Source organism: Condylura cristata, unplaced genomic scaffold (assembly GCF_000260355.1).
Source record: "Condylura cristata isolate star-nosed mole 26May11 unplaced genomic scaffold, ConCri1.0 scaffold00030, whole genome shotgun sequence".
NCBI lineage: Eukaryota > Metazoa > Chordata > Mammalia > Eulipotyphla > Talpidae > Condylura > Condylura cristata.
Window position 1 is genome coordinate 3,136,301 of NW_004567131.1, and position 22,440 is coordinate 3,158,740.

A 22,440-nucleotide genomic window follows, 5' to 3' on the forward strand; every position below is an offset into this window, starting at 1 on the left:
ACCCTTGATGCCTCTGAAGAGTCAGACTTCAGAACAAGTCTCTGGTTTTGGCCATCATTTGCTCATTTTGTAATGTGGGCAACTTACGCAAACTTAAACCCGTAGCTGTGTCGCATGACTATCTGATCACCTTTCATCCTCTACCTTGTTGGCTCTGCTGCCACCTCTGACCTCTCTGCTCTTCTTGGAAAACAGAAAACATATCCCTGCCCCAGGACCTTTGCACAGCCCTGAGCTAACTGGAATGTTATTCCCTGTATTGCATCTCTCTTCTCTTCACTTCAAAATACTCCCCTTGCCTCTTTCCCGTATATACTGCTGTCCCCTTCACCAGAAAAGCACCTTTTCTTAGCACCTGCCACTATCAGACACCCTATCGTAGACTGTCTGTGTATTATCTATTTCCTTCTCTAGCCTTGTGAGGGAGTTTGTAGGTTTGCTCAGATTGTGTACTCTGAACATGGTAAATAGTGTCTGGCACGTGTGCATTAAGGGTCTCCAAATGAACAGGTGATTCACCTTTACAAACCCATACTGGATGCTACCTGTGCTAGGCCTCACAGCCAGTGGGTGGCAGAGGTGGGACTTGACCCTGAGTCTGTGACTTGGCATCCCCCTCCCCCTTGCCTCGAGTAATGTATCATAAGGGTTCCAGTGCCACTGAACGGCCTCTTCCGAGTGACGCCCCTCAGAGTGAAGCACTGAGTTGGGCCAACCACGGCTCACCCCTACATTTCATCTGAATGAAGTCCAGCTGGTGGATGGCCTGCAGCAGCGGCTCGCTGTCCAAAGTCAGGTCAAATTCCGCAGACACTTTTGGCTCCAGGGCACCTTTGACCCACTGCTCCTGAGACACTTGGACACGCTTGATCAGAGCATCTGAGATCTTAAAGGGAACAGAGTTTAAGGTTTCAGCTTACAAAAGAAAAAGTGTGCAGCCAGTGGTGAGCAAGGAGAAAAGGCTTCGCCTCTCCCAGGGAAGCGAATGGGCTTTCCTCACCAGTGAGAGACTGCACAGATAACATGCTTTGTACGTTTTAAACCGTATTTTAAAAGTATGCACATGTTAAACATAAAGACGCACTTGCTATTAAAGATCAAAAACCTTTATGAGGTCAAAACCTTTTGTGAAGCGGCTGATACTTTTAAAAATAGATGAAGAGGCCCTCCCTGGTGGCACAGTGGGTTAAAGCACAGCACTGAGAATCTAAAGCCGCTTCCGCCTGAGTTCGATTCCCGTCTGCCCCAGAGATGACCACATGGTGTGGCAGACCTCTCCTGACCCGCCTGCTGCTCCCCTCAGCAGTGTACTTCGTCGATCTGCCTGTTCTGCTCCCCACTCTGTCTCTGGTGAAGCCTCTCACCGCCCCTGAGCCTCTGGCCTGTACCCCAGTTCTGTATGCACAAATAAATCTTTAAAAAAAAATAGATGAAGAAAGCATTTATTATAACATCAGAATTTTGAAGCTCACTGTGACTCCATGCTCAAGTGTTTCCTTCTGAGCGTTTCTGCTTCAAATTTTCATTGATTGACACCTGCAGCTCTCTTCTCCACTCTGCTGGAAAGTCCTGCTCCTTCAAACATTTGTATGTGTGCCTGCATGCTTCTCAGGCACTCATCAAAAGGATTCATCCTTTTCTTCACAGAGGACTGAGTTCCCATCTGAATCATTGCCATGCTCCTCAGAGACGCTCATGACCTGGCTGCTAGAGAGCCCCCTGGCAAAGCTGCAGAGACCCCTCAGGCGGTGGTCATCTGTCCAGGTCTGCAGGACTCCGCACATTGAGCAATGCGTCCTTTAGATTCCACAAACTCACTTCTTCCTGTGCAATCTTTGTAACTTATTTAAGAAAGACTCTCCTTTCCCATTGGGGGATGTTGCATCAGGCCCTCTGGTAGCCTGAGCGTAAAAAATGGAATTTTGGCCTTTGAGATGATGCCCTTTGACCTCCTCGTTTAATACATAACAGAAATGGCCACAGCTAGTGAAAGGCAGAGCCAAGATGAAAACCTACATCTTTTGGAATCACTGAGCAAAGGAGAATCTACCCAAGTCCAAGTCATTGGAAGGGAACTTTCTAAAACTTCAACTAGTTTGGGCGAGGGGCAGTGAAACAGCTGTGGGAAGAGAACCAAGTCCATCAGGTGTCCTTGGGAGCCAGCTCACCTGCAGAAACCCGGAGGGGTCGTTCTCCTTGATCACCTCCAGGCAGTACTCCATCAGTCCCGTTGACTGGCGCAGCTTCAATGTGCAGTGATTGATCTGGTCCCACACCATCTGCAATAGAAGAATCCCTGGTAACTGCTCATTCCGGAGTCATCTGGTGGCAGAGAGCCGGAGAAACAGCTTAGAGTCCGCCCTAGAGGAGGCAGCGCTGGGCCAGACCTCTTTGCGTCCCTTCATAGCTCTGTTCCTGAGCTCCAGCTGTGGTCAAAGGGACCCCTACCCACAGCACACCCTCCAACAGAGCAAACTCCTGAACTCTGGATAGTAAAGCAGAGAAGGGTGTCAGCTGAGACTCTCCATGTGGACTTACCAGTGATAACATCTGATTTCCCTTCTTACTAGTCAGAGTAGGGAGGCCAGGGGTAACTGATGGGCTCAGTTGCTTTGCCTCTAAGCCATGGGCCATCACCAACATTCGATCCTTTTTTCTTTGAAAGTAATCTATTTTTTTCCTTTAATTCTATTTTTTAAAAGATTTTTTAAAATTTATGTATAGAGAACTGGGATACAGGCCAGAGGTACAGGGGTGGTGAGAGGATTCACCAGAGACAGAGTGGGGAGCAGAACAGGCAGGTTGACAAAGTACACTGCTGAGGGGAGCAGCGGGCTGGTCAGGAGAGATCTGCTGCGCCACCTCCAGGATTGGGGATCGAACTTGTCCCGAAGCCATTGCGGCCAGCTTGTAGTGCTGCATCCTAAACCACTGAGCCACCAGGGAGGGCCCTAAATTCTATTACCTCCATTTTTTTTAATGGAGGTAATTTTGGTTTACAACACTGTTTATGATTTTAGGAATTTCATGCTTTCCCAGATATTACCATACCACACCCACCACCAAAACACCCATAATCCTCCACTGAAAGTAATACTTTCCCATTCACTTGGGAACTGTCTATAAAGTAGGTCAAGACCCCTGGACAATGAAGCAGTCCTTTGTCAATGCGGAGTGTTCACAGGGCACCTGCCTGGACTCAGTAGACACTCCCAGGCCTGCAGTGGATGTTGGTCATGTTATTACCAGCAGCAATTATAATGAGTACATGAGCTATCAGAGAAAGAAGGAGGCAGAACTGAAGATCTCAGCAGACACAGACACATCCCTGTCACTGGTCACTTCTAGTGTGCAAGATGAGAATAAGAGGAGTTCCTTAGGGACTCCCTGATGGTGTAGGAATTAAGTCTCAGTGCTATCACAGCCTGAGTTTGATCCCCAGCCAGGAAGCTGACCCTCACAGCAGACATTTCCTGTCTTGTCTGCTCCTCCCCTTAGTGTACTTCAGTAAACCTGCCTGTTCCGCTCCCTAGTACGTATCTGATGAACTCTCTCACACACTGTACCTCTGGCCTACTCCCCAGTTCTTTTATGCAAAGAAAAAGTGGGGGGAAGACCCTTAGAAAATAAGAACTTAGAGCTGATGGAAGAGGATAGACTTTTGACTTGAAAATAACAAGATTCATGGTGTCTGATTTCATCTTTGGAGAGAGAGCATGGGTATTGACTGGTTTTAGGGAACATCACATGGGTGTAAGTAGGTCAGGGGCAACACACTTCTTTCTTGTGGTATTTATTCATCTATCCTCCCTCCACCTGCTATTTCCCCATCCTCCCTTCTTCCCTCCCTCCCTCCAATGATCCACCCATTTATGCATCCATCCATCCACTTTGTCACCTAATACTGATCCAGCATGCTTCATCTCACACTGGGTCAGAGGCTGTGATGGGGACTGAACATGTTAGTTCTTACCTTCAGCTTGTGTTCCCTTTCTTTAGTAACCTTGGTGAGTAGCTTGGCTTTCTGCCTAGTTAAAGCATCAACCAGTGCGTCACACTGAGCAACCAGGCAGGCTTCATAGTCCAGTCCATTTTCCTGTGGGAAGCAGAATATGAGAGAAGACATGCCAGATTCGCAAGTGTTAGAGACAAAGAAATCTGAGAGAAGCTCTCCCAAAGTTAGCAGTAAGGTTAGTATATTGGAAACCACATAAACAGGAGATAGAGGAGAGATACCATGGGTCTCGGCATGTGTATGTGGTGGAATAGTCCACAGTCACTCAGACATTGCTCTGAGAGTCTTTAATATCATGGAACATACCAATGGGAGGCTGATTAGAAGGGGTGGGGGACCCAGCTACAAATTATGTACAGCAAAATCTCATCTAGGGTTTACATGGGTGCACGCATGTGTGTCTAAAGTCATGAAACAACATGTTGACGTGGAGAACTGGACACTCCAGGTAGTGAGATATTGGTGAGCTTTCTGTTAGTTCTATAGATTATTTTCTACTTTCCAAAATTTCTGAAACACATATTTTGTTTTTTACAGTCAGAAAATAATAAAAAAATTAAAAAGCAGTGTTCTGGTTTTAGGGGCTGTCTCAGTTGTACGAGTGTTCTGGTTTTAGGGGCTGTCTCTTAGTTGAACTCTAAGAGCAGCATGAATTCATTACATCCCTCCACAAATTCACATGCTGAAGTCCTGACTTCCAGCATCTCAGAATGTGACTGTATCTGGAGACAGGGCCTGTAAAGAGGCAATTACTTTTAAAGGAAGTCATTGAGGTGGATTTGACACGATCTGACAGATATCTTTCTGTGAAGAAGAGAGCAGAACATAGCACACACAGAGGACAACGGTGTGAGGACACAGGAAGACGACATTCGTTGCAAACCCAGGGAGAGACCTCGGGGAAAACAACCTGCCGACACCTTGGGCTGGGAAGTCCAACTTCAAGAACTGTAAGAAACATTGCTGTTGCTTAAACCACTCATGTTGTGCACGTTGTGGTAGCAGACCCAACCACAGCTACGCCTCTTGTCTCTCAAGCATCAGAGAGATGACTTAAGAAGACCTATGGCTGAATTCTGCACTATGTGTGCTAGGAGAGAAGGTTTTCATCGTGGAGTGACATCTCAGGGCCTCAGTACCTTTTCTCCACCTACACCCTGGGCCGCTAACATTCATCCTCCATATATACGGCTCCTCCACGTGTTGTTATTTATACAGTGGCTCCTTTTTTCTGTAGGACCGGACCCCTGAGGCCAGAGACTATGCCTTATTGATCTGCATCGGGCTCAGTTTGTGTGAAAGCTGAGTGCTCAATAAACACATGTCTGTAGTAATTGATGTAGATATATAATAACATATTTGCATGAATCATAGTTAGGTTGATACCATGGCTACAAAAGCACTCTTTACAGATGCTACACAGAACTAACATGGCCGTGCCGAGTGTGGTACAGCTGCCCGCCCTGCTTTCTTCCTGCCAATCTCCCAGCTCCTGAGCTCACCCTTTTCCTTCTCGAGTGTCACTGTGATGCCATGGTATCAGGTGTCTCTCACTGAAGCGGCTATGGCCTGAGTCTGTAACATCAAAGACTGTTATGACAATTAAACCTTCTAAAGAAGCCTATCTCTGGGCAAATGCTTTCCTGTCTTCTTGACATTTCCTGGACACCTCCTATACCAATCCCCTCTAAATGCTGGAGCTACACGCACCTGTATCTGTTGCAGAATGTTTTTCAGTTGAACCAGAAACTCCTTCGCTTCTTTTGCCTTATCAGAAACGCCATTTAAAGCCTGAGACAGTTGGGCCTAAAAAAGATATCACAGGTTGAAAAGGAAAATTAGGTGTTAATTAGCATACAGTTGGCACTTCATCTTAAAGGCTTGTGTTTATTTTATAAGAGGGGTGAGGACTGACCTCCCCTGTAAGCTACTGGCTTGTGGTTGCTACAGTATGGGGTTATTTTTCCAACAATGGTGGCCACGTGTTGATTGCCCTAAACTCTTCTTTCTGGAGTCTGGAGCTGGATAGAGTAAGAAGCATTCAACCATTTGTTCAGATACGTGTTGATAGTTGCAGAATCCAGGACAAGAAGATAAACAAGGCCCTCAGCCGGCTCTCTGGCCCCCCTCCTCACATGGCGGTTCTGGCGCTCCTCAGTAAGACCCTCAGATGTTTATGTCCTAGAACCTCTTAGGTCCTAGCTCTGCCCACCCAGCGCTACACAGGCCTAGGGGCTAGGGTTGGAGAAGATCCCTGCAAAGGCTGGAGCTGTAAAAATCGGAACCCTAAAGCATCATTGAGCAAGGGGATACAATCTCCTTGTGGGGACCCTCTTAGCCCTCGGGATGCCTCACACCACTGAAAAGGGTGTGGACACATTTTCTGGGAGCCAAAAGTGGAAGTGCAAGCTGGGGTCAAATCTATGACCTTTAGGATCAAATTCTTTTTAAGAAAACACATATACATATGATGAAATTGGTTTTCAAATGGATAATCATGAGGAGACTGAAAACATTGATTTTCAATATTGTCTAATTAAAAAGCTGCAGGCGGGCCCTCCCTGATGGCGCAACGGGTTAAAACACAGCACTGTGAAGCTGGCTCAGCCACTTCAGCATGAGTTCGATCCCCTCCAGGGAGCTGACCACATCTGACCACATGGCACAGCAGACCTCTCTTGTCTTGCCTGCTGCTCCCCTCAGCAGTGTACTTCATCAATCTGCCTGTTCTGCTCCCCACTCTGTCTCTGGTGAATCCTCTCACCTCTCCTGCACCTCTGGCCTGTAACTTCTCCTGCACCTCTGGACTGTACTCTAGTTCAGTATGCATAAATAAAATAAATCTTAAAAAAAGGAAAGCTGCGGGCAGTACCTGAAAAGACAGAGTCGTGTGCTCCCTCTCTGCCCCTCCCTGCCACTCTTTAGGTCTTCCTCAAATGTCATCTCAGTGTGGCCTTCTCTGATGTCTCTATGAATTAACCATCTCCCTTTGCCCTGCTTTATTTTTTTCATAACATTATCACCAGATGCAGGTTTGTTTACCACCTTTCTCCCTAGAATGCAAGTTCTAGGAAATTTTCTAGAGCAGGAAATTTGCCTAGTTTGTTTATACCAATGAGGAGCTCTGGCATGCAGTAGCGCGCAACCAGTCTTTGTTGAATGGATGAATCAGTGCTGTCTTTAAAGGTTTATTTATTTATGCACACAGAACTGGGGTACAGGCCAGAGATGCAGGGGCTGAGAGGATTCACCAGAGACAGAGTAGGGAGCAGAACAGGCAGATCGACGAAGTACTTGGCTGAGGGGAGCAGCAGGTGAGACAGGAGAGGTCTGCTGGGCCATGTGGGTCAGCTCCCTGGCTGGGGATCAAGCTTGTGGCTGGTGACAGCTTGATAGCACTGTGCACCGTGTGTCTTTAACCCTTGTACCACCAGAGGTCCTGAATCAGTGTTTCTCAAAGTGTTTCCCAGACCATCAGTGTCAGCTGGGAATTTGTTAGCAGTACATATTCTGCGTCTCCACCCAGGGCTACTAGTCAGAAACTGGGGATGAGGCCTAGGAATCTGTCTTTTAACAAACCTTTTGAAGATTCTGATATCGTTTGAGATCCACTGGCTTGTATAGACAAGGTCACAATGCTGAAAAAAATTTTCTGAAGAAGATGGCAAGTAAAGCCAGGGAGTGGATGAGAGGACACAGGGAGCTATATGGAAAGAGGAGGGAGGGACTCAGAGCTGGGGAGATAAAGCATTCAGGGTGAGGCTAAGATGAGGGCTGAGGAGACTCAGAGCCTCACTGGCTCCACAGGGTGCAGCTCTCAGAAGCTTTTCCATTCTCCATGGGCTTCATCATCCTTACCCCACCTCAGCTGACTTGGGCCCTTCCCCTCCAGCTTATTCGGTGTGTATCCCTCTCTACACAATGATCTGTACAGCAAGAATATACAATGGAAATTTCAGGAACAATAGAAACACTCTGTCTACTCTAATATCGCAGTCACCACCACCACGTGGTTACTGAGGCTATGAAAGTGGCTGATGTAACTGAGGGGCTGGGCTAAATTTTATAGTGTTTAAATTTCAACCACCACTGGGCACCAGAGGTTATTGTAGACAGCAGAGATTGTTATACATCCATGGAATGGTACAAGTCTTAGAACAACTCAGGTCTCTCCCAGAAAGTTGGCTTTGGAAGGCTGCAATGCTAGCCTTCCATGGTCCCTTTGGGTATCTTTTTTTTTTTTTTTTTTAAATACACTGCTGAGGGGAGCAGCAGTTGGGTCAAGAGAGGTCTGCTGTGCCATGTGGTCACCTCCTGGGGTGGGGATCAAACTCATGCTGATGTGGCCCTAGCTTATCAGTGCTGTGTTTTTAACCTACTGTGCCACCAGGGAGGGCCTGCTGTGGGTATCTTTAACAATAGGAATTTGGTTCCTTCCTGGTGGTGTAACAGATTAAAGCACAGTACTACAAAGCTTGCCACAGCTGCTTCAGTGCAAGTTCCATCTCCTGTCCAGGAGGTGACCCACATGGAGCTGCAGACCTTTCCTGACCCACCAGCTGCTCCCCACAGCAGTGCACTTTTCAGTCTGCCTGTTCTGCTCCCCTCTCTGTCTCTGGTGAATCCTGTCACCATCCCTGCACTTCTGGCCTGTACCCCAGTTCTGTATGCATAAATAAACAAATCTTTAAAAAGTATATAGGACTTTAAGGACCCTCCCTGATGATGCAAGGGGTTAAAGTGCCACACTATGAAGCTGTCTGCAGTCACTGCAGCATGACTTCAATTCCCGGCCAGGGAGCTGACCCACATGGCGTGGCAGAACTTCCCTGTATCCCCCGCTGCTCCCCTCAGCAGTGTACTTCACTCAATCTACCTGTTCTACTCCCCCACTCTGTGTCTGGTGAATCCTCTCACTGCCCCACACTTCTGGCCAGTTCTTGCATGCATAAATGAATAAATCTTTTAAAAAAAAGGATTTTTAATTGAAATTTGAGTGTCCAAAGGAGAATAGCACTTCCTTTCTTGCCACACTCAACCAAAGCATGGGGCCCACAGAGGCAGCTGTTCACCCCCAAGGGCGGCTGCCTCCCTCTAACCTTTACTGTCCTGATGGCTGAACAAAAAGCAAAATTATCTCTGGACTAGAGGTGCATGATAAGCTAGAACAGATCCCAGTAGATCCTTCATGCTGCAATGCCCTTCACCAGTCCTGAGAGACCACCTGGCTGGAGGTTCTGCCCCTTTAAGCCCCCCAGCACCAGCCTCCCAGCAACCCAATCTGTCCCAGGGCCAGTTGATCTGCTCCCTGCTTGGCAAGCAGAAGAGCCTCTGGTGAGAAGCCCAGGAACAGACAGGTTTTGAGGACACTAGTGACCGTAGGCAAATACCCAGCGGAATGGGACATAATCACAGCTCAGTCGGCACTGGCTCTAGGCCCGCCACACTTGCTGCCAGATCTCTTCCGTTTCTTCTCAGTGCTTCTGGAGAGGTCACACAGGGCACACTCTCCCAGGACCCACCAGCATGCTCACCAGGGGACTGGGTAACCCCTCCTCCCCTCCCCTCTTCACACTTGTCCTTTTCCCTACACGTGTGCACTGGCCTCGTGTCGCTGCTCCTTGCCCCAGGGATAGCTTTGGGAAACTGGACTTGGTTATTTGAATGGAAAAGGAGCAAAGCTTATATAGGGGAAGGTGGAAATCCCTTTGCAGAGATAGATGGCTTATTTATGGGCAATGTATAAGGTTTATAGCACACTGCATTTTGTTTCAAGTTTGTTGAGACATACATGTCTTATTTCCACAGAGATGAATTTGGAGGGTCAGCAGAAGACCCTGAAAATTGTCCCTTTCTGGTCTGAGAGGAGCTTCAGTGTGAGAGATGGGAAGTGGATTGTTTTGTTTATCCAATGTCGGCTAGACTAGACTCCTGGAAAGAAAAGAAATATCCAGGCAGAAGACGAATTTTTTTTCTTATGATCGAATGCATCTTAACCTGAATCTAAAGTTACATACTATGACTTCTATTTCATTAACATTCCTTATTATATTCCTATAGCATCTCTAAGTTAGTGGAACAGTTTAAAATGTAAACATTTTTATGCTGGATCCAACTATCTGCCTGCCTGAACTTGTGCTCCATAAATATCTGTGTCCATCTATTCTAGATTTTGATCTAGATGTTGCCTTACCTCCCCCAAGCTATTCAAATCTCAATCTCTTGTATGTTGGGCATAGTTAGAATGGCTGTTCTGAACCCAGTTTCCCGAGCACAAAACCCAGATGGTGCTGGGCAATGGCATCTGACCCAACCCTGCAGATCAAGACAGTTATCACCACTTCTGGACGAAACTACTTCTCGGTAACTGCCATCCTAGGCTGACCTGGCTTAAACTGTACATCAGACAGAACTTCAGATACTGTCTCATGCCCTGCCTCTACTTGAGGGCTGGAGGGTTCTTCCACCCCGTCCTGCTTTCTCTTGCCCCAGAAACATGCCAATAGCTGGAAAAGTCTCAGAGCAGCCCCTTTTGGCAGAGAGTGGCTTTGTGTTGTATTGTCATTCTCCCTGAACTGCCGGCCACAGGCTCCAAGAGCCAGAGGGTTAAATTCAATCAAATTCATCAGCCTAATGGTCAGTCTAAATTGACGTTCATAATGCAGCTGTGGAACTTTGTTTGTGGTTCTTCTCCTCTGTTCTCCCTTTATCCCCTGCCTTTTGTTTTATCCCTAATGACAGCCCTCTCATGAGCCAGGTATATGTCTACTTGCCTGTGTCCCTCACTGGACCCAGACTTCAGAGTGAGAAATTACTTCACCCTCTTAATGGGGATGATGGCAGTGGCACCAGATAGTATTATTGTGAGACTGAGTTCATACCTGTGAGAATGGGCCTGGCACACACGTGGGCTGTAAGTGGATGTGTTCCTTGTTTTCACTGCAAACCTGGTTTTTCCAAGCTCCCACTGATTCTGTGAGTGTTCAGAAAGTAGTACTATTTCCCAGTAAATGTGCTCCAGTTCCAGTCAACAACAAAGAATTCTGACTTTGTGGTCAGGACCAAAAAAACACAAAGTGGGGCCTCCCTGGTGGCGCAGGGGGTTGAAGTGCAGCACTGCAAGTGAGCTGTAGCCAGTTCAGTGCTCGTTCGATCCCCAGCCCGTGAGATGACCACATGGGGCAGCAGACCTCTCCTGCTAGCCCCTCATCTATCTGCCTGTTCTGCTCCCCTCTCTGGTGAATCCTCTCACCGCCCCTGCAACTCTGGCCAGAATCCCAGTTCGGTATGCGTTAATTAATTAATTAAAAAAAAAAGAGGTGAACAGGGAAGAAGGCATTGCCCCTTAAAAAAAAACAAACACACAGGGTCCTCTCTGGTGGTGCAGCGGGTTAAAGCACAGCGGTAAGAAGCTAAAGCCATTCAGCATGAGCTCCATGCCCACCCCGGAGGTGATCTACATGGCGCGGCAGACCTCTCCTGACCTGCCCGCTGCTCCCTTCAGCAGTGTACTTCGTCAGTCAGCCTGTTCTGCTCCCTGCTCTGTCTCTGGTGAATCCTCTCACCACCCCTGCACCTCTGGCCTGTACCCCAGTTCTGTATGCATAAATAACTAAATCTTAAAAAAAAAAAACAACACACAAGCCAGTCATGTTATAACTAGTGATTCATGCTGTACCTCAATAAATCCATTAACTATGGAGGTGGTGATGGCAGAAGGCCACCTCTCCTCACTCACCCACAACTCTGCTTCAGACAACCGAGAGGTTCTCAGAAGTTCCTGCCTCAAGGCATGATGGAGGAACACCCAGTTTGACAACACAGTTCTTCAGGCTGCCAACTGAAATTGCCTGGCTAGACTTAATGCACAGGTCAAAAGTGAAAGAGGCAGAGCTGATGTACAATGTCATTGGGAACTGACTTCTGATCATTAAAAATAAATGATTATGGGCCCTCCCTGATGGCACAGTGTGTTAAAGCGCAGCACTGAGAAGCTAAAGCCACTTCAGCATGAGTTCAATCCCTGCCCCAGAGGTGACCCACATGGCGCAGCAGACCTCTCCTGACCTGCCCGCTGCTCCCCTCAGCAGAGTATTTCATCAGTCGGCCTGTTCTGCTCCCCACTCTGTCTCTGGTGATTCTTCTTACCGCCCCTGCACTTCTGGCCTGTACCCCAGCTCTGTAGGCATAAATAAACAATAAATGATTACTTCTTATTCTGGCACAAGAGTCAAATGGCCCTCAAGAGCAAACATGTTCAGGAAGCAGACCCAGAATAACTGGAAACATGTATGGTCCCCTGGGGTGTGGGCTGGCTCATTCCTGTTGAAATTAACAGGCAAGATCATTAACTGGTAGCTCCTTCAAGACACCAGCCACCTTAGCATGACCCTCAGGCTATGCCACACCTCTGTGCCTTTAAACATGCTGTTCCCCTGCTTGATGGGCCCTTCCCTTTGCTTTCCAGCTCCTAGAGTCATCCAAAATTCAACTCACATGTCCCTCCCTCATGCTGTTTAACCATGTTTCTCTTCCTGAGCTGGGGACATACCCCTTTCTAGGCCCCATCCCATCCCATATCTCATTACATGGTAATGTTAGATGACATTTACTTTGTTTCTGCTAAATTGTGAGGACTTAGAAGAGGGACATCCTGTGTGCTACCACAATATTTGTTGAATAAACGAATTAGTTATTTTTGTTTTAGTTGGGCAACATGACAGGGTAATTTATTTGCTTGTTTTAAGATTTATTTATTTATGCATGCAGAACTGGGGTACAGGCCAGAGGTAGGGGGTGGGGGCAGTAAGAGGATACACCAGAGACAGAGTGGACAGAACAGGCAAATGAAATGCACTGCTGAGGGGAGCAGCGGGAGGGTCAGGAGAGGTCTGCCACACCATGTGGGTCAGCTTCCTGACTGGGGATCGAACTCGTGCCACAGTGGCTGCGATAGCTTCATAGTGCTGTGCTTTAACCCACTGCACCACCAGGGAGGGCCCATGAAAGGGAAATTTATAAAATGAATCAAGAATGAGAAGCAAGGACCAGAGCTCTGTTTCAGCTCTGCCTCTGACATGCACTAATTTAATGGTAGAATGGTCATGCAATTTCACTTCTTCTACTTTGGGGTAACTTACCATAAAAGGGGATTTTATGACCTTCAATTGTGTGGCAATTTTAGGAGAAAACATACCTGTGGGGTATGCTAAAAAGCTCAAGATAGCCCTTTTAAACTTGCTCAGGAAATGCTAGGTTTATGTTTCTTTCATAACAGAATAAATGGATTTAAGTAAATGAAACTATCCAGGAAAAGGTTCAGGAGAGAGGAAAAAAGTTCCCCAAAACCCAAGTAATTAAGTAAAGTCTTTTGTCACCTTTGGTCAGAATGGCCTATTCCAGGAGGAGTAGGAATGATGGGAAACATGATCTAGAAGATTGTGGGGAAAGCAAACAAAAAAAGATAAAAAAAGAATTATGTGTAAAAATATAACACTAGATTTAAAAAGTGTTTCCTAAAATAATCTTCTCATTTTCAATCAAAGGAAAAAGAGTAAAATTTTGATCAAGGGCAGGGCAAGGCCCAGATGAGGAAAGCAAGGTAGTGAACGTGAGGAGTGCTGATATTAGACAGCTTTAACAAGTTCTGCCACAGTAACAAACACACATTCCTCCCCTGCCCCAAATCAGAATCATTCAGCAGCAAAGGCTTACTTCTTCCCCACAACTACCTACTGCAGGTCACTCCATGTCACTCTGCTCACATCTTTGTTTCTGGATCCACATTCTCCCACATGCCATGGAATGACTTACATGAGATAATGCTTTAAAACCTCAAGGCAGTTCACATAATAAAGGAAAGTCACTCTCACCCACCTCACCACGATTATTACTAAACATCAATTTGAAAGAAAAAGGATCTGTTTCAGGGTCCGGAGTGGTGTGGAAGAGCCCTCTAGAGGTAGGGCCGAGAAACAGCCTTTGCCCTGCTTCTCCTTCCATCATCATCATCATCTTCATACCCCAGACTCCAAAGCAGCAAAAATTCTGACCTACCACAGCACAGATCTTGCATGTTTGACCCAGGTGTTCTTGAGGCCCCTATAACTTAACGTAAATAAGAAGTTTAGAGGAAAAGGAGGTCCTGGAGAATGTAGGTACATGAGTAAAAATCACTCATGGAATCATGTGGCTCTTGATTTATTCCTTCTGGAAGATATTCCTCCATAGGTGTTTTGTGCTCATGAGGCCTTGCCAGTGATCCCTGATTGCTCTTTGGGCTGACTTTTGAAGATTGTTGGCCTAAATAACAGCCTGAAGATGTAGCAATGCTGTCTCTCACTGGAGCAAAGAGGCTCAGAATCCTGTCCCACATAAAAGATTGGGGCTCCTAATTTCGGGTCTCTTCCCTATGAAGTCAGTTAACGTGTGTGCAGGTGTCATTTGACCTTCACAACTGCCTTGAGCAGCTGACGCTCAGGGGGCTGCAGACATGCTGACATTCTCCCTGCTGTTACTGCTCTGGCTTCAACTGCTGTTTAGATCAGATTCAGGTGCTTCAAGTCTTCTTCTGTATTGAAGCTGTGGCAGGTAAATTTTCTAATGTGTGCATAGGCTAAGACCTCAGCCTCCTCATGGTTCCTGACAGCCCAGAGGGATTTCCTGTCTACAGTGTGTCTTGACTCCATGCCTCTGTATCACCACATTCTCAGTAAGCTACAAGCACAGAATCCTGCTGGATAGGCAGGGCTGTGTGGAGAACAAACATCAGTGACAAGCTGCAAATGCTTGTAAAGGAAATTGATATAAGAGGTTATTATAATCATAGCCTTCAAAAAAGAGCTGGTGGTATATCATGACATTCACAAGAAAGATGTGAAATAAGATGAATCATCGCTGGGCAGGCAAGGGACTGTCATTTTGGAGACTCTTTATTGTATGAGACAGATGGCCCAGTGACTGGGGAGTTGCCTGTTCAATACAAATGTGCAACAGTCAGCTTCTTAAAAAAATCAAATAAACAAAACCAACCAAAATTAATGACTGGGCACTGCTAAGAAGTAGGGACTGTCATAATGAAACTCTCTAAAGGTTACTTGCTGTCATTAAAAAGGTTGCTTGTTTGCTTACTTTTAACCTAGTTATTTCAAAAGAGATTAAAAGCAGCTTGCAAAAGCTTATGGAATTCCAAAGACTAGGGCCCTCCCTGGTGGTGCAGCAGGCTAAAGTGCAACACTGCAAGCTAGCCGCAGGCACTTCAGTGCTAGTTTGATCCCTGGCCATGGAGGTGACCCGCATGGCACAGCAGACCTCTTCTGTCTTGCCCACTGCTCCCCTCATCAGCAGTGTACTCTGTCAGCCTGCCTGTTTTGCTCCCCACTCTGTCTCTGGTGAATTCTCTCATCACCCCTGCACCTCTGGCCCATACCCCAGTTCTGTATGCATAAATAAATAAATCTTAAAAAAAAAAAAGAATTTTAAAGAATGTAACTTGAAAGAATGAAAGATGGGGCTCTCCCTGGTGGCACAATGGGTTAAAGCACTGCATATGAAGCTCTCTGAAGCCACTGCAGCACAGGTTTTATCCTCAGCCAGGGAGCTGACCCACATGGCATGGCATGGCAGACCTCTCCTGACCCGCCTGCTGCTCCCTTCAGCAGTGTATTTCAGTCTGCCTGCCTGTTCTGCTCCCCACTCCGCCTCTGGTGAATCCTCTCACACCCCACACCTCTGGCCTATATCCCAGTTCTGTATGTATAAATAAATAAATCTTAAAAATAAAATAATGAAAGTTGATGTGGAGTAGAGCATAAAATACTGCCAGAAGTAAAGGTCAAAATTTAGAACACAATTACATCTATTATATATGCCTAATATTCCACTCCAAGCATTTTAGCAACCAAAGACAAAAGTAAAACCTCATGAGTTACACAATCTACTAAATGTCTGTTTGAATAATAAAGGGAACCTCCTGAAAATGATTCCACAGGGGCTCTGACAAGCACTGCAGGCAAGCAAAAATCCCGCGCCCCCCATCCCCACCCCTACCAACCCTTGTTCCCTCCAGAATAAACACATTAAGTTACCAGCACATGTAGCAAATCTGTCCCATTCCCTCACATTCTGAGCGCAGTTTGGCTGGAGGAAAGGAGAAGAAAATAACTTTTTCATCCCAGGGAAAATGCAATAATAGCCATGGACCCAGGACATTAGATGTTTTCTAATTCTTCCTTTTCCCAAGGAAGGACAGATGAGAACAGTCAGAGAAACATGGAAAGGGACTAATCATTTGGGAAAGCATCAGCGACCTTACACAGTAAGTCAGCAGAAATTACTGAAACTAACAGAGATGAAATAGAATGATTAAAGATAAAAGAAAGGAGTGTGAGAAAACTGTGAGGCATCAGTTTAACACTGTGTAAATGAGTGGGGGTGGTGAAAGAACATAGCAAAAAATTAACTGAAGATGCAATAGACAGGAATTTTCCAAAAATAATAGAAGCCAAACCACAAGTCCAAGAAGCTCAGGGAATCCCAAGCATCTCATTTCTGATGCTTCTCCCTTAATTCAAGTCCTCATATGTACAGCCTAAATGATTCTAAAATCCTCTAAGAGGTCTTTCTACTTCCATTTGATTTACATGCATTTCCCTAAACAACTGCAAAAATGATCTTTTAAAAAATAAGCATCGTTTTGTTAAGGGGAGGGATGTCCTAAAGGAACTCTGTAGAGTCCTTTAAGCTGGAGTCCCTACTCCAGCTTTCTGGACCCTACCCCCTACTCCAGGGATTGGAAACTACAACTCCCAGCAGTACCAGGGAGAGAACTGCGAGGACCCAAGGGTGGAGCTAGCAGGAATTCTGGGACATTTGGGGGATAAATAGGGCACGATTGCATCTCTCATTCTCTCATCTCTCACTCTTTCTCGGGGAATAGCTCTCTGGACCAAGTGACTCATGACTCAGTGTGTTTAGTCAGCTAAGCCATAAGATATTCCAGTTACTTTGTATCCCACTCTCTTTCCCTGGGTTGTTTCCTCTTCCTTTCCCCTTTTGTAAGTAAACCCATTATTGACCCTTTTGTATGTGCCTGCAGTATAACTGAATTGTGAGCGCATGCGTGAGGCCCCACCAACAGGCGGCCCAGTCCACTCTGGGTTGCCCTGTAACAGTTTCTCAGCTTAGTGTCCTCTAATTCTCTCCCACTGCAGTAAAATCAAACCTGCTCTCTGTGGCCTGCCAGAACCTGTGTCCTCTCGACCCTGCCTAGCTTTCTCCTCCTGCCACCTACTCATATTTTTCATTGCACTCCAAATGCTCTGCCTGTTTCTGTCCTTTAAATTCGTGAAGCATCTTCCACTGCAGGGCTTTGGTCTTACTGGGAAACCAGCCTCCATTAGAATTGTGCAGGGTTGTTTCCTTCCTTGAGTCTGAACTTGAACACAGCCTCCTCAGAGACACTTTTTCAACCTGCCCAAGTGTTTTATATCACATTATCTTACTTCCATCTTAGTATGTAGCATTATTGGCAATTATCCAATTGATTTATCTGTGGATTTGTTGATTTTCTTTCTCTTGTGACTAGATTTATACTCTTTGGGAAAAAAAAATCAGAATGTGACCTCAGTCCCTGGTATGACATAGGCATTCAAGACTTGTTGATTGAATAATTAGGTGAATTGAAAAATATGTACTTGGTAAAGGCAGGAGCTCAGAAAAAAGATCTAGTGGTCAAGAGGCTTCATTCACTTTTAAGCTGTTGTAGTAAGTGCTAGAAATGGCCTTTAATTGGGGTACACAGCCTAACAGATAAAGAAAGCCTGCCATGAAGAAAAATGAAATTTATTGAATGACTGATTTATTATAATTATTGGGCCACAGTTCTTCATTTTAAAAAGGTCTTTCATTTCTGATTCTTCATATTTTGTTGGTTTTCTGGTTTTAAAGATATTGCCCATAATCCAAACTATAAACCAGAGTCAGGAGATTGGATAAGTACAGACATTTGCCTACATTTCCTAATATCAACTTGATATAATTTTTTTAAAGATTTATTTAACATACAGAGCTGGGGTACGGTCTTGGGTAGTGAGAGGCTTCACCAGAGACAGAGTTGGGAGCGGAACAGGCCGACTGATGATGTACACTGCTGAGGGAGCAGCGGGCTGATCAGGAGAGGTCTGCCTGTGCCATATGGATCACCTCCGGGGCAGGCGGGGATTGAACTCTAGCTTCTTACTGCTGTGCTTTAACCTGCTGTGCTACCAGGGAGGGCCCTTGATATAATTTTTCAAATGATGCAACTGCCTGGACATATATTTTAGATGGCCTGTGACCAAAGCCCAATCCCTTCTGGAGAGAATGCTGGCAGGGGCCACTTCCTGTCTGTTGTATCTGTCCTTGAGACCCTCCCCCCAACACACACACACACACACACACACACACACACACACACACACTCACTTCTGAGCTCTCCAGCTCCACCTGACCTTTTCTTGTCCTTTGTGGCTCCTTTTCTACTCTCCTCTCCAAATTAACTTCTCTCCCTGTGGCCACCCATAAATAAATGGGGGCAGGGTTGTTTTATGTAATAGATTTAGATCCCCCCCTTACTTCTCAGTACTAAAACTCTTTCATCAAACTTGTTCTAAACAGAAGACGTTGCTTGCTCCTCAGTCTTTTATCTCCACTTTATTCGCCCCATTACAATGGAATGAGATATAGCAGGAGTATAATGGACCAGGCGAGAAAATAACAAAAATAATGAACAACCATATACCAGAGACATTTTGTGGGGGTGGAGTGGGGAATGGGATCAAAAATGGGGGGTGGGGGGGGGGAGGAAAGTGCACGGGATTATGGTGATGGCACACAGGTGACTTGGTGATGGGAAACCCGCAGGGATTACAATTGAGATGGAAAATAAATGTACAAAATGATGTAAAAATAAACTGTTATAAAATAAAAAAAAAAAAACAGTGGAATGAGATGCTGTGTCTCTTTCTCTGTGCCTCCTCTTTAGAGTAGGCATCAGCCAACTCTTACTCTTCATTCACAATCACCATAGGTGATGCTGTATGCCTGTTTTTGCTCAGACACAAACATAGCAATCTGTTCCATTTTTGTGTGAATCAAAATGTACAATGAGGACATTAAAAAGATTTTTTTCTAGAGCCATTTCACAACTTGTACAATTTCAGTTCCTGCAAAATGAGGAGGCAGGAATTTATGATCTCTGTTAGGAAACACTCTACCCTAGGAAGTAAAAACACCTCCCCCCATAGTTTTAGCTTTGCAAGAGGAAATTCCAAACAGGGAGAGGTGAATTCATGAGCTCCTCTCCCGTTCATGCAGATTCCTAGGTTTTCACCCCTCCCTGGGCAGGTCCACAAAACTGACTAAAGAGGGGAAAAAGCATTTTCTGCTTCTTTGAAGAACAACTTAGACACAAACCAAAGGGAGTCCAGAGATAGGAACAGTAAACATATTTCTGTTCAATCCCAGAAAAACAGCAAAAAAAAAACTGCCAGAATCCTTTCCAGGACCGAGTGTCTGTAGCTCAGACACACACACAAGGGTCCTTCCCTCAGAGACCTGCTGCCTCTGGTGCAGGTGGCCTGAGAGCTTCAAAATGTCACCCAGCATATAGAATTTGCTGAACCAAAAGACTCTGTCAGGGGCCTGTCAAACCTGTCAGACTCCCTGAGGGTCCAGTTACTGAGAATCAGCTTTAGGCCTGAGGCTGGCACCACTTCTTGACTGACTTGCACAGTTAGAGTGAAGCCCTCAAGACACCCTGGAGCCCCAAAAGCATTCCCATCAGGTTTTCTCAAATTTTAATGTACATACAAATCAAGTAGGGGTCTTGCTAAAATCCAAATCCTGCTTCAGTAGGACTGAGGCAAGTCTCAAGAGGCTGCTTCCCCAGGAAGCTCCCAGCTGTGTAGAGCTGTGTGGCCGCTGCTGAGCAGACACCTCAGACTCAACAAAGGTCTAGTCAAGAAGTCAGGACATTTTTTTCCACAAGGGAGAAGAGAGAAAATACTTTCCACTTTGCAGGCTACAACTCCCTGTTAAGGTCACTCAATTCTTCCAGAAGTTACCCCAGGCAATATATAAGTAATGACCATGACTGTGTTTCAGTAAAACTTTATTTATAAAGATACATGGTGGTCCTATTTGTAAGCCCTTTCCCTAGTCTGTCTCAGAGATTGACATTTTCCTTTCTGAAACATTCCATATGTTGGGTTTGTTGGGACAGATAAGGTCCCTTCACCATGTCTCCTCACATTTAGGACTTCCCCCTGCAGGCTAAAAATATAATAGTCACTCAGCCATAGTTTGAACACCTCGGTGGACAGAATGAAATTCATTCATCATTAGTGCCAAGTGTAGTGCCCACTCATAATCTTTAAATCTTCTTGAATCTTCCTCGGTTTTAACATCCTATATCTCTATAAACAGTCTCCTAAAAGAAGTTAAAATCAATTCACATTTATGGATTCTTACCGTCTTTCCCAAACCTTCTTTTGGTTTTTCAGGTATATAGGGTGATGAGGAAAGCATGTTTTTCAAAAATCATAACTTTCTTTCTTTCTTTTTTTTACATGAAGCTACTTTCTAAAAGCTGGTCCTGAATTACGGATCTGCTTGATATTAAATCCAAGCATGAAGCAAGGCTATCACCCAGATGGCTTTAAAGACAGTGGTGATGTTAACACAGTAGGTGGTGTGAGAAGATGTGGCAGGCCTCTAGCTATTGAAGTTGGCTCATATTCCCAGGGATCTGAGCAGATCTGCCATTGGTACTTAGCCAGTCTGGGGCAGATGGAACTGAAGTCAGCCTACGCACTTCACTTCCCAGAACTTTAAAGTCGGTGAAAGATTCAACTTCTGAAAAATCCAGGCTTTCATTCAAATTGCACATATTTCTATGCCACATGCTCTGTGGAACTCAACAGATTTCCGTTCACCAATGCTTGGCTTAGAGTCAGTAGCTACTATGCAGCTCTCAGGCTATCTGAGGGGTAGGCTTCAGGCTTTCCAGAAGATTTTTGGCAAGCACTTTATCACTTCCCTATCTCCTCCACCCCCCACACAAAAGCATCTTCTGTGGGTCCTGAAAACTTGGTCTTTTTTGTGGGCCTTAAAGCCCCACAGAGGACATAGGGCAATAAAGGTGCCTATTAAACCAATTTTTAAGGGAAGAACGATTCCTATGAGTTGTTAGATATATAAAAATCTACATCCTTGTGATTTTCAAGGAGAAAGTTCAGGTAATAATATAATGCAACTAGCAAACAAGACAATCCACCTGGTTTCTTCCCATAGTCCCTGTTTACATGACTTTTTTACTGTTTATACAATTTTGTTGGTGGGGAAAAAAGTAAGTTTAAACTTCAAGCAGTCAATTTGAAAACATTAATCAGATGTCTTAAAGCAAGAAATCATTTGATATAGAATATAAAGTTCATAGTTAAAATTTTAACCTAAGGAAATAATTAAGAGTACAGGTTTCTATTTAGCTAGAAAAGTGTTTATATTATAATGGCAAAAGACTGAAAACAAACTGAAGTCCAGTATTAAGGTGTCAAGCAAATAAAATTATAAATCCTTATGATGTAATGACATGCAGTCATCAAAAAGGATGTACACCAATTGACAGGAAAGATGTTTATATTGTGGTTTTAAAGAAAAAATACTTGAGTCCTCCCTGATGGTTCACTGGGTTAGAACACAGCACTATGAAGCTATCCACAGCCATTGCAGCATGAGTTTGATCTCCAGCCAGGGAGGTGACCCACATGCAGACCTCTCCTGTCCCATCCACTACTCCCTTCAGCCAGTATTTAACAGATCTGCCTTTTCTGCTCCCCACTGTCTCTGGTGAATCCTCTCACCCCATTCTCCAGACCCTGCACCTCTGGCCTATATCCAGTTCTTGTTTGTATAAATAAATAAATCTTCAAAAAATAAAGAAAAAATAGCTATAAAGTAAATGTATAATACAATTCTAGAAGAAAAACTGTAGCATTTAGAATGCTTTTCTCTACTAGTTGTAATTTGGAGATCCCATTAATTTCTACATTTCTATATATGTAATTTTAGTTTTTAGTAATGAACACTTATAATTTATGTTTAAAGCATTATAAGTATTCAAATAAGCATACAGAGGATCAAAGGACAGCTCTAATCACGTCTTCTGCCTTTGTCCTTCATATGTCATCTCTCCTCATGGAGGAACTCTTTTCCTTTGAGACTTTCAAAGCTAAAATCCTGCCCTCATGTTTATATAGGACAGATAACACCAGTTTGCTGAGAAGACAAGTGGCTTTTGGCAGGTCCTCAAGACATGGAGTGACCTGAAATCCCCTCTTCCTTGGGAATTCAGGCCTCACCATCTTTGTTTTTGGGAAGTGCTGACT

General features: G+C 45.1%; 1 protein-coding gene across 2 annotated transcripts in view; it reads right to left on the reverse strand.

The window, feature by feature from the left end:
• TRIM67 (tripartite motif containing 67) overlaps positions 1 to 22,440 on the reverse strand; it is a 42,222-nt gene that overhangs the window by 14,020 nt on the left and 5,762 nt on the right. Inside the window, exons 2-5 of one of the 2 annotated variants that reach the window (XM_012731387.1) lie at positions 5,726 to 5,821; positions 3,974 to 4,096; positions 2,169 to 2,279; positions 733 to 886 (exon numbers count right to left, since the gene is read on the reverse strand). In XM_012731387.1, the coding sequence (XP_012586841.1) occupies positions 733 to 886; positions 2,169 to 2,279; positions 3,974 to 4,096; positions 5,726 to 5,821 (484 nt within the window). Of the gene's footprint in view, positions 1 to 726; positions 887 to 2,168; positions 2,280 to 3,973; positions 4,097 to 5,725; positions 5,822 to 22,440 lie in introns of both variants that reach the window. The other variant, XM_004691138.2, reaches the window with a different exon arrangement.